Here is a 17,962-nt window from a genome sequence, read left to right as displayed (position 1 = left end):
TGTTACAAAAGAAAACACAAAGCTACAGCCACAACCTTTCAGAAATACATATATAAACCACAAGGAGACAGGAAACGTAAGAAAACAAAATATACTTTATTAAAATTAAGCATGTTAGCACCTCAGTGTAACCTGGAGAAGTCAAACAGTCCAGCAGGTAACCAGTCCAGCAAGGCCAAACTTGGGCTGAACATCCTGAAGCGCATCCTGATGGTAGAAAAAGTACCATGACTGTCAGGACATGCACGCTCTGAACAAGCTCAGATGCACAACCAGCCTCGTTTGCAAGGAGGGATGTTGTGCTGCCTACTGTCTTGAGGGGAGCATCTAGAGCTGCTGGACCAATCACACACGTTAGATCCCATGGTGGAGCAGGTATCTGCTTGTCCTACAAAAGAAACCAAAAACAAACCCAAAACAACAAGCCAAACCAACCAAAGGAAAAAACTGCCGCTAACTCGACTCGCAGAAAAATCAGTATAGCACAGAGCTGGAGAGCTACATATCAGATTGGAGAATAAATTAAACTGAAGTAACAGCAAGGACTTCGTACATGGATAGACATGTAGCATCCTTACAGATGACCATCCAACTTGGCACACACGTTAATAAAAAATGACCCATGCATCACATAGCAGGCTGTGACAACCTGGAGCTGAACTGGCTTCAGGATCTACAGAGAAACCTCCGGCTACAAAACCCCACGGCGCCCTTTTGTTAGGTTGTATACAGTGTTGAAGCTGATGGTTGTAAAGCTACATTAGCCAGTGTTACAAAGATTACATAATTTCAAACTAAAGATACTTTTTACATTTAGAAAATACCTCTATAAAATTTAGTAAAAGTGACATCCCAATCTACTGAGCACAATGCACTCCAGTTCCAGAAGGATCTCACAGAGCCAGGGAACACTTGGAATTCTTCCCTCAAAGGTGAATATGGGCACCCTGTGGTGAAGTGCCCTTTGCTCTCAACATCCACCGTCGTTGCGCACGGCCACCGGGCCATGCTGGGGCACCAGACACTCCCCTCCTCCTCCTCCAAACTGCTGAGGGATCTGTTGCACCAGCCAGGCTGGAAGTGCATAACCAAGCCAAACCGTGGCTTTGCCACCCTCACTCCGCCCTCTTTCTAGCCAACGCTGATTTGGTTTCCTGCTGCAGAAAGTGAAGGGACTGATGCTGGCTAGAAACAGAAACTACACAACCATTCCACACAGATTTGTTACAATACTCGTAAATCTTGGTTTAGAACACACAAGCAGGTTTTAGTATGGTCTTGCCTAATGTACAGATTATTAGTCATGCCAACTAGTTTAGGATTAGACAGGAAAGGTTTGCAACCGCTGCAGGTAAAGTCACTTTTGTTTCATCCTGGTTCTCAGATAGAAAGCCAAGGATTAAAATTCCAACGTGTTACAAAGCCTCCTTTCATTAGAGGGAGTCTTAAGCCAATGAGATAAACTACAGCTGTTAAGTGCCACCGTGTTCTTTGTACCAGACTGTAATCCTTACTGGTGTCAAGAGCATGGAGACATCTGTAACCAATACACACACGCTGCAGAGAAAGCAGAAACTACACGGTACAAGAACACTCTTTAATCTGGGGGTTCTGTCACGCTAGGAACAGCAGTCTTTTATGGCATCAGTAATTTACTGAAGAAACACATCACCCTGAGAGGGTTTCTAAAGCTTTCCTCCACCGAGCGAGGCTGAACGCGACATCACCGACCATCCCGTGATGGGGACAGTGCCCACGGCAGTCGGACACGCCTTCTCCAGGGTAGTGTTGCTGTTACCTCACTTGACACACAGCGAGTTTATTTGCTGAAAACTGATACCCTACGTCCACTTAGTGACGGCTCGGGTCCCATCCACGCTACGAGCAGCGCGTTCCGACGCCGCACACAGCGGGTTTGATGGGCCCGGCGTGAGGTGACACCGGAGATAACGTCGGGGCGATAACGGCGCTGGCCACCGAGCCGATCCAGTCCAGGCAGGGGAATCCGCTGGCCTCGCCCGGCTGGGGGCTGCCGCGGCGTGGGCTGAGCCGGGCACGGAGGGGCCGCGCTCCATCCCATCTCTGCTCTGCCCGGCCCCGCACGGCGGGCGGCGGAGGCTCCGGGACGGAGAGCCCCGCGCCGGGCCGGGCGCGGCAGCCTCAGAGGCCGTGGCGCTTGCGGGTGCCGGCGCTGGCGGCGTGCAGCAGCCGGTCCTTCTCGCGGATCTCCTCGCGGAGCTGGGCCTCGGCCAGGCGCAGGCGACGGATGCTGCCCTTCATCTCCTTCATCTTCACCTCCAGCAGCGCGATGATGTCGCGCTGCTCGTTCAGCTTCCTCAGCAGCTCCTCCGACGTGGTGCCCGACGACAGCGAGTACGAGTGATCGGGGGGGCCGCCCTCCGCCGGGCTCTCCTCCCCCGCCGCCGCCGCCGCCGGTACCGGCACCGGCAGCCGCACGGGGCTGGGCCCGATGGTGGCGGCGGCCCCGAGCTCCACCTGCACCGTCAGGTCGATGGGCTTCACGTCCTCGGCCGCGCCCCCTGCAGGGGCCTCGGCGGCGGCCGCGGGGCCCTGCGGGGCGGCGGCGGCGGCGGCGGCGGGGCGGGGGCGCCGGGCCCGCTGAGCCTTGCGCTCGTTGACGCCGCGCAGCGGGAAGATGGTGGGGACCCGCACCAGGTAGGACTTGCGGCCGCCCTGGAAGTGCTCGCTGCAGACGCGGTGGCCCGTGGTGGGCTGGAAGGTGCTGAAGCAGCCGCTGACGCCCGCCCGGGAGACGTTCTTGAGCCAGAGGCGCCGCAGCTCCTCGTCCTTGGGGAAGGTGTAGAAGTGCAGCGCCTTGTCGCGGTGCGAGTTGTTGTAGCAGCCCGGTACGCAGCAGGTGAAGCCCGGCATGGCCTCGCGGGGCGGGGGGACACCCGCGGCGAGCGGGGCGAGCGGCCCCGCCGAACTACAGCTCCCACAAGGCCCGCGCGGCCTCTCGCCGCCGCCGCCGCCGCCGCCCCGGAACTACGCGGACCACGATGCACCGCGCCGCCGGCGGAACTACCCGCCCCACACTGCGCCGCGGCCCCTCCCGGCGCCCGCGCGCGCGTCTCGCGAGAGGCGGCGGGGCGCGGGAGGCGAGCGGCCGTTACCGGCCCGCCATGGCTGACGGGCGGCCCCGGGCCAGGCACGGCCTCAGGCGCAGCGGCCGCCACAACCCGCGGGCGGCGGCACAGGTGCCCCCAGGGATCTGCAAGGGCGGGCGGGAGGGGAGGAGAAGAAAGAAGGGAGGAAAAGAGAGTCGCTGTTGCGATCGACCGTCCCGTGGGACTCGCCCGGTGCGGCCCGCCCGGTCGCTCTCGGTTTGAGACAGCAGCGGGGCCTCTGAAGCGGGAGCGGAGGCCGCTCCCTCGCCCTTGTTCGCCTTTAATCGTGGAAAAGGGGCCGAAAGCCCTGACTGGCGCTCGGCGGGTTGAGGTCTCGGCGGTGCTCTGAGGCCGCTCAGGATTTCGTCCACAGGAGGGTTTTGTGCTGGAACCCCCTGGATCGTTCCCGGCTGAATTGTCTCCCGTCCACACGGGAAGTGCCACCCTTGTCAAAAAGCCAACGCGCAATTTCTCTTTGGAATTTGGAAGAAGCTCCTTACCGTCTTGCTTAGCTTGTTATTAGAACATGGGTGGTGGATGCTTTTGATGTTGGGGTCTTTAATAATGAAAATAGTGGCTTTGAATTGCTTGTCTCTTGCTTTCCCTCTAGTCTGGATTGAGTGTAGAAAATAAGAGTAAATCTGTCGGGAGCACCTTGGCAAAGCAGAGACTGGCAGTGTTCCCCGACATCAAAAATGGCACGCCACGGCTTATGCTCAAGAGAGTCATGCAGAACCGTAAGTGTCTTTTTTTCAGGAGAATTGAGAACAGAAAGACAAGGTTTTTGTAAAGTTAAGAAAACAGAGGGTGTTCCTTGGTGGCCTGTTATCCTTTTCCTGTTACACAAAACAGAAATCAGATTGTTGTATGACTGATTTATGTGACAGAGGAATCACTGCAGGGCACCTGAATGCAGGATACAGCTGTCTGAAAGACCAGGCCTTGCACTGGTGAAATCAGGGCTTCAAAGATCCTCTTCAAAACCCTCTTCATTTGTTCTTCTTATCCTGGTGACTGAGCGCATAATCCTGGTGCTGCCTTTGGCTGTGGGATCAGGTGTGAGTTATTCTGCTGCAGTGCAAGGAACCCCTTTGCTGCCATCTGTCACCACTGGCTCTGTCACTGCCAGCCTTCCCAGGAGCAGAACCCAAACAGTTTTCAGTAGGTCTTTATTTTAACCTGCTAGGAAATGTTATTTACAGCCTATAGCTAGGTGTGACACCCTGCTGCATTTCCAGCTGTGGAAAGGAAATGTTCTGGTTTGTTGGCAGAGCCCCTGGTTTCACCACTGGCACCTCAGATACCGAACCATGAAGACACACAAGAAGCTCATTCAGAAGTCCCATCTAAGAGGGTTTCCAGCATGTGAGTAGGGTTTTTTTTATAATTTACACTTTCATTACAGTTCTATTACATTATTATTATTATTATAGCTGCAGTTTCTGTGGTGGGATTGGGGAGCAGGACTTCTCTCCTTGTGTTTCAGTGATCAGAATTGCATCTCACCAGGTGGGATTGTCAGAAATGCCTCTCCAGCTTGGTTTGTTTTGGTAGGGGGGAATTGCAGCTGCCAGATGTTGCTCCTGAGGACACATCTGTCACTGTGTTCCACATGAAAAAGAAGAGAAGAAAATTCAGCATTTCTGAATTTGAGAGAGCAGCAGAGAGACGACTTCCCCAGTACCAAGGTAAGGCTGCAGTCAAGGATCCCTTGCTCGGTGCTGTATTTGCTCTCAGCTGGTTCTCACCTGCTCAGCTCAGTTGCCAGGGGCTGCCCAGGTGGGCAGTTGTAGGTCTGGAATCCAGATTGCAATATCTCATGCAAAGGGGAGAATGGAGAAAGTAAAAGCCCCCATCCTGTCAAATTTAAAATAAACCTTTTTAAGCCAAGTTCTAGGCTCTGCCACAACTATATATAATTTCTTGACTACTTTTGCAGCTTGGTGCTTTTTGAGTCTTGGAGTGTCTCCAGAGGAACCCTGTCTTCTTCTCAGTTCTAGAAACTCTAAGATACAAGCAGCTGCATACTTTCCATTGCAATTATATAAAACAATGATAAAGTTCTTTGTGAGCAGAACAGGTTTGAGTTCCAGTTTCATCAGGAGTCTGTGGAATAGTTATCTCTGTTTCTAAAACTCCGGATGTGTTTGGGTTGGGTTGCTGAAGGGTGATTGTGACCAAGGCCTAACATCTTGTTATCAGTGTGGCAATATTTAAATTAGTAAATCTGAAGGTAATATGCCATGTTAAATTTTCATTGAAAGAAGCATTTTCTTACCCTTTCAGAAATTGTTTATTAGATTTCCAGTATACAATTCTGAAATGTAGACAAGAAATAGTAAAGTGACCCCGTTATGTGATTCTGTTTGCACCAAAGTATGATGTTTGAGGATTGTATCTGAAAAGAGGAAGATCTACTGGGATGTTCCTGTAGCGTGTTGTGTAGAGGGTAATTTCTCAACTAATGTGCCATCACCTTTTTCTAGCTCAGTCAGCGTTGGACAGCACATTTATGACTCGGTGAGTTTAACCTAAAATATCTTAACTTCTGTCTGTCCTGGCTGTGATCACAGCTGAAGGGCTGAGGAACAGTGGGTTCATGTTCAAGAGCTGTGTTAGTGTTAGCAGTAACACAGGCATCTGCCCCTCTGGTGGAATTTGAAGGTGTTGCACCACACACCTTTTGATTTTCAGAAATTGTGCCTCTCCCTTGTGTGCCTGGGTTGGTCTAGCTTGTTTTGCTACTATTGCTCCTCTTTTTACTTGCTGGATCATTCCTTTTTTCCTTTTCATGCTTCCAGCAGTAAATCAGTACACAGTATACCTTAGAATATTATGTAAATCAGTACACAGTATACCTTAAAATATTATGTAAATCAGTACACAATATATTTTAGAATATTATCCCTGCCTGTTCATAGTTTTATCACATCAGTTGCACCTATGAAGTATTTTTTGGACTTTAAAAGCTTTTCAGTGAGTCAAAGAACTTTGATTTAGTGCTTTTTAGAGCTGCTTTAGTGCTCAGAACTTTTTGGTGAGTAAAAGAGCTTTACTTTCTGGTGTTGCCTGTGTATTTTGCAAAGGACCCTGGCCAAAATCAGGACATTGCTTCACCTTTCTCACTGCAGCCCTTGCCTGGGGTGGCACACAAGATGCTTTTTGGGGCTGCATTCTGTACTTCTGCCTTTGAACCCTCTGAACCCCCTTTTTGATTGGTTGCCTGGAGAGAGGGACAGGAGGTCATTGAGCATGGTCAGTCTTCAGGGTGCAAAACACCTGCAGTGAGAAACATTTCCTATGCTTTTGTGTTGCTATCAGCTCTCATCTTAAACCAGTCACAGTGTGTTGGTAGCTGTATTTGCTGAGAGTATTGATAGTAAGTAGCTTCTTAAACTTATTGGGAAGTCCTCTTACCACTCCGTTGTCATCTAGGGTATATATCTTTACTCTCAAACTTTTTTTCCCTTTTTTTTTTTAAGATTGTTTAAATTCCTGACCCTTTTGTCAGCTGCAGTGTTGCAGTGTCTCAGGGAGGCTATAAAACAGTCTGCTTCCTGATCTGTGTGGTACATATCCTAGTATGAAAACAAACAATTCATTTAAAGACTTGACATATAACCTTCGAGGGTTTTTTTGGGAAATCTCTCCTAGTTCTGCAAAATGTGTCACTGTTAGTGCCATCGTGTCTGTATTCTGAGGGTGAAAGTGCAGTGTGTGATTTTGACAATTTTCCCCTCTTTTTACAGATCCCTTAGTTTGTCTGTGGGTCCCTTGCTGGCCCCAGACACCGTTGAGAAGAGGGGCTTGCTCCGGAGGCCCAAAACCCGCAAGGCTGTTGACATGCAAGCGTTTGAAGGCAGAGTGGAGCAGAACATGCTGAAGAGCAAAGGTTTCTTTAGTGCTGTTATTTCTCTTTTGGGAGGCAGGGCCTTAGTTAAAGTGGCTTTTAGAAGCATTTACTGAAGCATGGTCTGTATTTTAGAATTTAAAATTTACTAACCCATTCACACGATTTGGGAGGCAAGATTAGAATGAGGTTCTGCCTCAGCAGTTCCTCTGATTCTATGCTCTTAAATATGTACTTTGCCTGGTTTGTCATTTAAACCACAGGAATTGTTGGGGATCCTCTTCATCTGTGGGTACCGAGGTCTCTATTGTTTGGTAGGGAGAGTTGTGGGCACAGAAATGGGGTCATTTCAGAAATGGGGTCAGAAATGGCAGTGTTTGATCTGTTGAGAAGGAGTAAAATTTGGTTGAATGGCTTAAATTGTGAATTATACAAGTCCTGGTAGTATAGTGTGTCCCTATGACCTTGAACAGTTTTTCACACAAAATTTGTTTTAAAACTTTCTCAACAGGACAGAATGATCTTGTGGACTCACAATCTTCGTCTGGGATTCCAACAAGCATCCTGACAAGTGATGCAGAAATGATGATGAATAGCACAGAGCTCTTTGTTCAGCCCCAGCTGGATGAAGAGGGCCAAAATAAATTGTCTGCTCTTGAACCCCAGCTGCCAGATTCAAAAGCTTCAGCACAGAAGCTTTCTCATCAGATTTCTCATGCAGATCATGAGGAAGCAAGGCTGGAGGGCCTGGTATCCAGTGTGAACACAAACCAGGGAAGGACCCAAAGACACTCCAAGAGCTCAAGCCTTGATGATGAGCATGTTGACAAAATGACTCCTGTATCTCCAGAAACCCCTGCAAAACAGGGAGAAGAAAAGCAAGATCACTCCCAGCGGAGTAACCCCAAGGCACAGGTTTCTTTTACTGAAGAAGAGGTGGTTTGCAGTGAGTACTATGGGTTAAAGCTTAGCAGGTGTTATCTGAACTCACTGAGTGGTTGAGGTAGAAAGGAACCTCAAGGTATTTTTTCTCCTGCCCCTCTGCTCTGGCAGGTCCACATAGAGCAGATTGCCCAGGACCCTGTCTGAGTGGCTCTTACGAGTCTCCAAGGGTAATGACTGCAAACTGTCTTCCTTATGTTCAGATGGAGCCTCCCATGTTCCAGTCTGTGCCCAGCTGCCTTTTCTCTTGGCACTGGGCATCACTGGGAAGAGTCTGGCTCTGTCTGCCTTACACCCTGCCTTCAGGCACTTGTATATATTGGTAAGATCTGCCCTAAGCATTCTCTTCTCTAGGCTGAACAGTCCCAGCTCTGTCAGCCTTTCCTTCTAGGAGAGATGCTTCACTCCCTTAACTGTCCTGGTGGGCCTTTGCTGGACTCTCCACTGTGTCCATCTCTCCTTTGTACTGGACCCCAGAAGTGGGCACTCGAAATTGGTCACAAAAAGTAAGGAGGTAATATGTAGGACATGTAGACAGACTTGGAAGGAATCTCTGGAAGTTCCTAGTCCAGACGTTCACTGTGGTATGGTCACTTATTTGTCACAGCCAACCTCTGCATTGTCTCCAGGGCCTTAAAAATCTTTGGAGAGAGGCGGTTGCCTCCCTGCTCACTCTGTACCAATGCTTTGCAATTCCTATTGCTTGCTAGTTTTCCCCTGGTACCTGTCCTTGGCATTCATTTCCCTGGCCTTGTCCTGGTTGTGTAAATGGGAGCAGGTTTTCCTCGTATGTTTGGACCAGGCAAAAGTTGTTTTGAAAGGACGAGGGAAGGAATGAACAGAAGAAGGTTAGTTGCTCAGAGCAGCTCCAATGGCAGGCATTTTTAGGACAAAGGGATAGATAATGCAGAGTGTGGAGGATGTGGAACAGGGGACTGGATCCGATGAGGGGTAGAGGAGTGGGAGTGAGCTGATCTTTAAGATGCTGGAGTTAATAAGGCATTAATGTCAGATGTTATGGTGACATAGTTCTGCTCTACCACAGGAGGCTGCTGGTGGTGTTGCTCCTCAGTGTTAACTGAGAAACAGTTGCAAAGATTTTTCCAACTGGTTCCTAAGATTCAATGCCAACTCCCTAAACTTCTTGAAGTACACACAGGTGTTTTCTGTGTCTTCTTCTCCCTCCTTGGTTGTTTTTTTATTTACCAGGAAAGCTAAAAGAAAATTCAAAAAGCTCCCAGGAGATACATTAATGATCTGTTCTAGATGTTTATAGATGGAGCTCCTCTCTGCCCTCCAAAAGTTCAAGTACATATTTGGGATCCCCAGTCACTCTAAATGTTTCCCGCATGTATTTGAGACAAGTTGTGTCCCATGTAATCGAAGACCTAGAAATAAGTGATACAGAAGAAGAGATGGTTAATACAGAGAATGGAGTGGAACAGGAAAAGATTTTCCGAGAGGGTAAGAAGTACTTTCATTGTAGAAAGGGCACAGAGTATAATCTGATTTAAACAGAGTTTTTCAGGTGACTTGTAAAATAAAACTCATTTTTCTCAGATTAAAATAAGACTTAATTGTACAGTAGATGCTGGAAATAATTTAATTCAGGACATACTAGAAATACTTGGTCATTTCCAGACAAGCTCTCTAAAAGTGGACTGTGACTGGAAGTGGAATAAAGGTTCGTATGTTTTGGCAGATCTGTACTACTGCTCAGCTTCCCATGGGAAAGATGAAGAGCTCTCATCTGGCTAATCTAAGCTAGTTAATATTTCACTGCACTTTAGGCCCTGTGTTGATGTAGGCAGCCCAATATTCTGGTTAGTGAAATTGATATAACTGATTTTTGCACTACCTTTGGCCAGATTTCCGTGTGCCCTTCACTTGGGCTTGTGGGTCCCAAGGCCTTGCCACACTTGTACTTTTCAGTGTGAAAACTCCCAGTAGATGGAGAGGATGGTAAAAGTGCAGTTTGACAGCTTTTGGTTCTGGACTCGGCCAAGATTTCCAAACCCTTCAGCAAGTGACAGCACTGTCATGTGTGTCATGATGTCAAGAGTGCCAAATTTTCACAAAGTAATTCCCTGTGTGGGTTTCTGCTTAACTGAGCTACCTAGTAACAGATACTTGGACTATATATATAGTATAAAGGAAAAATGAATACTTAAGTAGTCAGTAGCTCAAGTGTTTAAACACAAGCAAGTCATGTGTCTGTATTATTTCTCATCCTGCATGCCAGAGGCTTGTCCTGGATGGTTAAAACCACTCTGGGCTCTCTTCTCTCCACAATGGAATATATCTCTTAGAAAATTGTTTGTTCAGAAAAATGGAGGAAATGAGGAGGAGAATCTGAGCACAAACTCCAGGTATTGTTAGATTTAGTGGAAAATAACTTGTTCTTTTATACAATCACCAAAATTGGAAATGGCCATAGAGATGGCAGATCTGGAGGAGCTCTGCTTACTGTAAGTAAAATTCCTTCATTGGGATCTGATGGGCCCCTAATTAGGTGGCTGTGGAGCAAACACAGAAAAGGTTGGGCATTTCTCAGCTGTGAAGGGAACTGCATCTGCTTTTCTTGTTTCCAGCTTATGGCTGAGTTTATTTATCACAAATAAATTTCCACTGGTGGTTGAACTGTGTGCTGGTGGTTGGTTGGGGTTTTTTTGTAGGTAAGATGTGTGATGGAATTTCTTATTTTAGCTGCAGAACATGGTGCAAGTGCTGGATATTCTGAACATTTGGAGAAGAAACTGACTGAAAAAGCAGAATTGCAGATAACTGGAGCACAGGACAGCAGAGGTGAAACAGAAATGGCTCCTTCAGGAGGAGAGGAACTGGAAGAGGGCAGTGCTGGAGCCCACGGCTCTCCCAGAGCTGGTGAGGACACCTCTAACGCTGGCAGCTCTCTAGAGCCAGAGTGCTCTCATGCTGCATCACTGCCAGCAGTGCTGAGAGAGAGACTTTACTTCCTTTGTTTTCTGGAATCTGGGCTAATTACTGGGGAAATATCAAACTGATTTTGTCACTTTAAACTGGAAGACTGCATTTTATTTAAAGGGAAACTAAACCTGTACTGGCAGTAGTGTTTAGAATGCATAGTCACAGCAGGTATCTACGATTAAAATTTACTAGTGGAAGTTCCAGAATCAGGCAAAGATATTTGTTTCAGTACTTTATTTCTTCTGTTTTGGAAATCTAGAACGTGAGATTACCGGAGGCATTGGAGCTGAAAGTCTGGGCAGGCACTCTCGTGCCCTTTCATCATTGGAAAAACCTGAGACGACTCCATTAAATGAAACTAATGAACAAGGAGATGAGCTACAGGACCAGGCTATGATGCTAAATTTGGATGGTTCCGTGGAAGAGCCTGCTGAGGATGAAGCTGAACATCCTGCAAGTCATGGTAAGGAATCTGCTCAGCATTTCTGTTAGCATTGTTTTCTTTCCTGCTCTCACTTGTTAAGAAGTGAAAAAGTTCAAGAGTGAAGTTAAAGACAGTGCAGATTAGACTTGGAGGAAACTGCTATGGGTTCGTAGCAGAGAACAGGAGAGATGCTGATAACAGGAGCCTTGCCTGGAGGGAGTTAGGAAAATCTGCAGTCAGGGAGAAGTTTATAGTCTGGCCCTTGTGATGTGACTCTGTAGCTCAGCTTGTCCCTTTGTTCAGGAGAATTTGCCAGTGGCTTAGCAAGATGACAGAGCTAACTTCTAGACTTTGAAGTTCTCTCTGGTTAAAAAGGATGCAGCTTTGTGGCAACCTAAATTAAGCCAGCTATCAGCCACTGTAGCCTGGTCCTGAGTGTGTGTCCCTGCAGCCTGGCCAGCCAGCTGGGCCAGCACAGGGGCCCAAGGGGAGCCACCAGCCTGTGTGACAGGAGCTGTGGAGGGGTGGCACTGCAGCAGCCAGCAGCTGTGCTGGCTCAGGGTGCTGTGGGGCACAGCCAGAGCACAGGCACGTGGGGAGCTGGCTGTGTTTCTGTCTGCTGTGGCAGCAGTGCCTGCTCCAGGAGCTGTGGAAAAAGCCTTCAGTTCCTCCCGTACCTTTTTCCCAGAGGCTTCCATGAAGACTCCTACGTTTGTCCGTGCTCCAGCCCACAACCTCCTGCTGTCAGCGAAACCTGCAAAACCTGCTGCTCCCAGGTAAGCCTAAGCCATGTCCAGCAGTGGCTGGCAGAGGTGGGGCTGGGGACAGAGCAGAGCCTGGCTGTGGCAGCTGCTCTGGCAGCTGCCACAGGGAGTGAGCAGTGCTGAAGTCTTTGAGTGAATGTCAGTGCTCCTCCAGGGCAGATCTGATGCCTTAAGGCTTTCCAATGAACGTTCTTGTAATATTTTCTTATGCTAAAGGCCAAAACTTTTCCTAGGATTTTTTCAATTGGTAAGCCACTCTGGAGCCATAGACTCCAGTAAGGGATGCAGAGGCCCTTGCAGAAGAGGGGGAATTACAGATGGCAAGACACTGATCACATGGAATGACATAGTTGTATTGACTGCAGAAGCCTAAAGCTGTGTGCATTTGCCATGTGCTGACTAGAATGAAGCTCTCATAGAGGCAGAAAGTGAGCCTGTCCTCTGCATTACTCCAAATTAGTTAACACTTGCTCCGTCTTGACTAGAAATTTGACTTCATCAGAGCCACTAGCAGTGGGTCCTAGGGAATAGGAGGAATTTTCTAGCCCATGACTTTAGGCCTTTGTCTGTGATAGCAATAAACAAGAAGACAAAATTCTTTTGTCCATGTATGGGTGGACTGAAGAGAGTCAGGTGATCCACACACCCTCTCTGGGGTTTTGCATGTGTTAGCCTGAGGTTGTAGTTTTTTTCTGTTGTTTTCCAATTATGTTCTGATTGAATCCATGGGTTTCACTAAACTCTTCCATATTACACTTTTTCCTATTTTAGAATGGAAGACAATTGTAATTTCCTTTAGAACTCACAGTCTTGTTTAATGGAGGGATGGGAAACCCTACAACCCACAAAAAAAGTCCCCATTGAAGTTCTTAATAGTGTAGAAGGATTCCCTGCAGAGCAGCTTCCCCTGTCCACAGATGCAGAGGTGACCTGTGGTGCCTCAAACTTTGTGCACTACTTTAAAGGGAATACTGCAGGGATGCAGTGGAAACTGCAGTCGTGTATTGGAGAGAACCCCAGTTTGCTGACAGTGTGTTACATGAGCACTCTGGAATCAAGGCAACTTGAGCCTAGATTGCTTCTCTCAAGGCCATGATGCCACATGAACTATTTGCAAACTGCCCTGTGTGGCCATGAGAGTTTTGAAGAATTGGGAGGGAGAAAGAATGAAGAGCTCTCAAGGTAGCTCTTATGCCTTCCAGCTCAGCTTAAGGTTTCTCCAGACTCAGCCTGGTGTTCTCTGACTCTCCCTGGTTCATTCAATGTGTGAATTTTCAATTTTCCTTAAAGGTCTCCCCTGCAGCTGCTGCAGCCTAAGACAGTTCCAAAGAGATCGGGAACATCCCAAAGGAAACCACGGGAGCCTCAAGTACCGAGGAGTTTGATAAAGGAGATATTCAGACATTTTGCTAAAATGCCAGTAACCAGAGATGCATTCCAAATTGTTGAAAAATGGTACGTAGCAACAAACTGCTCTTTCCATTATTTTTACTGTTGAGGTTTTTATCTTTGTTTTCTCCCCTGAAGTAATAAACTTGTTGGGAGGGCTGCTGACAAGCTGACAGCCCTCTCTCTTCAGCTGGAAAGAGTCTTGGGAGGGCTGATACAATTGGGCAGAAATGTGCCAAGTGCTGTGTGTTGCTGTGTGGGTATCTGATCAGTGCTGCCTTTCAGGAGCATCTGGGTTTTTTCCCAACAAATTGTAGCAGTCAGATTGTCTTTATCAATTTCCATGAGCAGGATGCCTCTGGACAATGGCCATCATGCTGGGCACAGTGAGGGTCTGCAGTGTTCCATTTGAATCCAGGTCTCTCAGCTCTTTGCACCCTTTGACCTTGATACCTTCATGAGTAAAAGCTGTATATTGTCTGAACACTGTCACTGCAGCAGCCAATCAGTGTCTGACCCTGAGTGCTGATTTCTCTGTCAGTGGTGTCAACCCCTGTTCTGCATGTGTAGGAAGTCTGGGAAAGGTTCTGGTTGTGCAGCTGTTTCACAGCTGTTATGGCAGGGGAGTTCCAGGGAGCTTGGGCTGAGAAGCCAAGCTTTGTTCATGGGCTGGAGAGTTTCTTCTCCCCCAGCTTTCCCTGGCAGGCTGTGACCTGCACAAGGAGCAGCTCTGGTGCAGCTTGCCCTGCAGAGAAGGGGTTGAGTAGCTGGTGTTCACAAGCTCCACAGTCTGCTTTGATTTCCCCCCTCAGCTGTGACAGATACTTCAAGCAGCTGAGCAATGATCTGGAAGCTTACACCCATCATGCAGGGAGGAAGACAGTGGAGGCAGCTGACCTGGAAGTCCTCATGAGAAGGTAACGGAAGGGTTGTTACTCATCTGCAGTAGTGTTTGGTGGTGTTTTGATAGCCCAGTAACACCTGGTTGTTGCCAGAATGTGCCACCAGCAGTGTTTGCATAATAAGTGTGGGATCTGGGATTTAGTCTGTGTGAGGCCACTTCTGTCCCAGGAGGCATTCCTGGACTTGAGTTGCACCACTTGGTGATGGTGGAGGGGCAAGAGGAAGTTGTGAAGGGTTGTGAATGCAGGGAGTCATCTGAGGAACCAAGAGGAGAGGGATTTGTGTAAGGGTGAAGCAGTAATGTCTGGGGAGTGTGTGTAGAAGAAGTAGAGAAATGCTAAGAGGGAGGCTGGGATGCACTGTTTGCATCTCTGAGTGATCTCTTTGCTAAAATCATCTGCAAGTGACACTCTGAGCACACACTGGTGTTCTGTCCTCTGGACGTTCACAGCTGCCCCATCTCCTGCCTGGATTTACTTTGTTCTGTGACCAAAACACAAGGGATTTATTCTTGGCTTAGAAGCCCTCTGTGAGGCCTGAAGCAAAACACCACTTTTCATTCAAAGTCATTACTCTGGGTCGTTGCTCTTAATCTCCACTGGAAGAGTTTCCAATGTGATATTAAAGTCACCTGGGGGACAGTACAGGGCACAGCAGATGACACTGGCTTTGCATGGGCCTCTGCAGGTGAGCTGGTGCTGCTGCTTAAAAATAATAATCTGTTGTTGTCCTGGTGCAGAGATTTGTTTTCTCACCTGACAGGAGTGTGCTGAGGTTGGTATGAACAGGCCAGGAGGCACGAGGGGTTGGTTACTTGTCCTGGTTTGGGAATTCCATGTACTTGTTGTTTCACCTAGTTCTAGATGTCTTAATGCCTTTTTACTGCCTCATAAAGAGATCAGGAATTGTTGCTGGCTCATGCATAAGAACAGCATCTCTGTTCCTTCCATATGGAAAGTGTGAATAAATTTTGCACTTTCTTTCTTTCTACAAAACTGGGAGATGCTGATTTTTTCAGGCCAGTCAGCTAAATGGTGTACAGGAAAACTCCATGGCCTACAGTGTTGGCAAATGCCAACCACCTCTGAGTTGTGACTGTAAAAAAATCTGGGTACTGAGCTATTTCCTTCTGTCACATCATTCTATGCACATCTTCAAAGGGTAGAATTTATCCCATGGTAGATGGATTGTGAGTTTCAAAAGCAATGAGCCTCTGCTTTGGTCCTGATCAATACAGATGAATATCCCCATGGTTAACAGTGGGAAGCTCTGTGGGAAGCTGCTCTGCAGGACTCCTCTGGGTCTGTCTGCTCTGCTGTGGGGGCAGTCCTGCATTGCACCATGCACAGGAGCTCAGCAGCTGCCTGCAGACACGAGCTGTTTGTCACAAGCAGTCAGAGCATTTCAGCTCTTAAATGCAAAAACATCACTGCAAGAAAACTTTACTGTGGTATTGAGTGGAAACACATTTCACTAACAACTCTTTTATCTTCCCTGCTCTCTCTCTGGCTGAAGGCAAGGGCTGGTGACAGACAAGATGCCTCTGACGGTGCTGATAGAGCGTTACCTGCCTCTGGAGTACCGCAGGCTCCTGATTCCTGTTGCAGTGAGTGGAAATAAAGTGTTCCCCTGCAAGTGAAGGTGCAGGGCTGGCCTGTGGGGCTGGCATGGTGCCCTTCTCCCAGGGGCTTCCTGTGGGTTGTGCATGTCACTGCTCCAGGTGATGCTTCTCCACACGTAACCAGCCAGGCAGCCACTGCTGGATGTTGTCCTGAGGGGAGGCAGCTTGTGCTGTGCCCACCACACCACCCTGCTGGCTCTCACTCTACTTTGTTACAAGTAGTTTGACTATCCTTTTTTTTATATGTTACCTTTGAATACTTATACAGCTCTGATAAATAAAATGTTACATGTATTTTTTTGTGATGCCAATGCTGCTTATGCCAGCGAGCTGAGAGGCTCCTGCCTTGTGGTGTTCAAATAGCTCCTAGCAGGTGTTTGGCTGTGTGGGTGCTCTTCATGCCAGCCATGGTGCCCCTTTGTTTTCCACTGGTGCTCCTGTACAGGCAGGTGCTGCCTGGAGGAGCTGGTCCGTGCTGTGCCCTCACACAGGGAAACAAAGCAAAACTTCTGTATGTGGTTGTACTGCTTCCAGGGAGCCTAAACCACGCTAGGGATGAGATCTGGCACAGCAAGGGCTGCTGGGGAGTGTGACTTTGTAGGATAGCTCAGAAGCTGGGCAAGAATAGTGCCTGTCACATGTACCAGTTTCAGAGGGATGGAGATGGATACTGGACTCTCTCTTCAGTTCCTTCTGGCATGAGTTGTTTCTCCCCATGTGAGGCTGTCCTAAACCCTGCTGCGAGTGTGGATCCTCCTCCCCTCTGGGTTATGCTGTGTGTGCAGTACAGCCTCCTCAAACTGCAGCCACATGGCACCATGCATAGGCACTCCTGGAAATCCAGCCCAGCTCTTGGCAGCAGGAGCTGGAAGTTAAACAGGTTCCGAACAGCTCTGAAGGACACAAGGGCCAGTACAGTTAAAATCTCTTCAGCAGGCAGTGCCAATCCAAATGGCAGGCATCTTTCAAGGACTTTTTCAAAACATAATTCCATTAATACAACAAAGAGCATTTTTTGCTGATACAGTGTGACTGAGAAGTTGGAAAGGGTCCTTTGAGAAGCTCTGCTGGGAGCAGTGTCCGCATGTCCTGCGTGGATGGGATTCCCTTCTCCAGTGTGTGTCAGAGTTCACTTTCTTCTCACCAGGAGGTGCAGCTTCCCGAGGGGAGGAACGGAAGGAGGCAGTGCTTTGCACCTGCTGCCTGTCACACTCCTGGGCTGACGCTGGCTGTGGATGTTCCATGGGAATTCTCCAACTCACTGGAGCCTTTTCCTTAGACTGGGTGTGTTCCCAACAGTTGATACCTGTTTGGCAGTCTGGAGCCTCAGAGGCTGTAACTTTTTGTATCAAACCGGCTTGTACAGATACTTAAATATATATAATATAACTATAGATGTAGTGTAAAGTCTAAATATGTAACTATATGAATATTCTCCCAAGGAAGGGAAGATCATTCTGTCAAGAGCACCTTGTGTCAGACCTGTAGCTGCAGTTGCAGATGAAGAGATGGCAGCTCTTGCCTTGAGCAGCTCTCCAGTTGTTCTGACAGTCACGGCTTCGGCATGATGACAAGGGCCTGTTTATTGCCATGGAGACACGGAAAAAGAATGGAAACATGGAATTATGTGTGTCATACACAGAAGAATGAACTCATACTCCAAGTCTGCTTAAGGATCTTGTTTTTCTTCCTGCTGGCTTTGGCTTCACAGTAGCCAGTAGTTCAGTTTTTGTAGTGTACTCTCAAGGCATAATAGTATTAAGATATATATATATATATGTATATATGTATGTATATGTATATAAGACATACAAAGACTGTCCAGCCCTGTGGATCCAGCCGCGCAGCAAGGGCTGCTGTGTGAGCTGCGGGGCTCGGCGGGGCCCGTGCTCGCCCGTGGTCCCGCGGGCGGAGCCGCTCCCGGGGCTGGGCCGTGCCCGCTCCGCCGTGGCGCGCGCGCTCCGTTTACCCAGCGCCATGGCAACGGCCGCGCCC

General features: G+C 48.3%; 2 protein-coding genes across 2 annotated transcripts; one reads left to right on the top strand and one right to left on the bottom strand.

The window, feature by feature from the left end:
* Positions 1-77: 77 nt before the first annotated feature.
* THAP11 (THAP domain containing 11) lies at positions 78-2,914 on the bottom strand. Its single transcript, XM_038148573.1, has one exon. The coding sequence runs from the start codon at positions 2,890-2,892 to the stop codon at positions 2,161-2,163; it is 732 nt and encodes a 243-aa protein (XP_038004501.1). The 5' UTR covers positions 2,893-2,914; the 3' UTR covers positions 78-2,160.
* On the top strand, positions 2,862-16,261 carry CENPT (centromere protein T). Its single transcript, XM_038148569.1, is given in 14 exon segments — positions 2,862-3,090; positions 3,092-3,218; positions 3,739-3,865; positions 4,400-4,493; positions 4,683-4,816; positions 5,615-5,648; positions 6,878-7,020; positions 7,490-7,924; positions 10,627-10,803; positions 11,126-11,329; positions 11,979-12,066; positions 13,345-13,509; positions 14,256-14,360; positions 15,862-16,261. Coding segments are annotated over 14 exon segments (2,157 nt in total). The 5' UTR covers positions 2,862-2,890; the 3' UTR covers positions 15,986-16,261.
* The last annotated feature ends 1,701 nt before the right edge of the window (positions 16,262-17,962 follow it).

This window comes from Motacilla alba, chromosome 11, assembly GCF_015832195.1.
Source record: "Motacilla alba alba isolate MOTALB_02 chromosome 11, Motacilla_alba_V1.0_pri, whole genome shotgun sequence".
In the NCBI taxonomy this organism is placed as follows: domain Eukaryota; kingdom Metazoa; phylum Chordata; class Aves; order Passeriformes; family Motacillidae; genus Motacilla; species Motacilla alba.
Note: the sequence above shows the minus strand (reverse complement) of the source record. Positions and strands in the feature narration are given on the sequence as shown.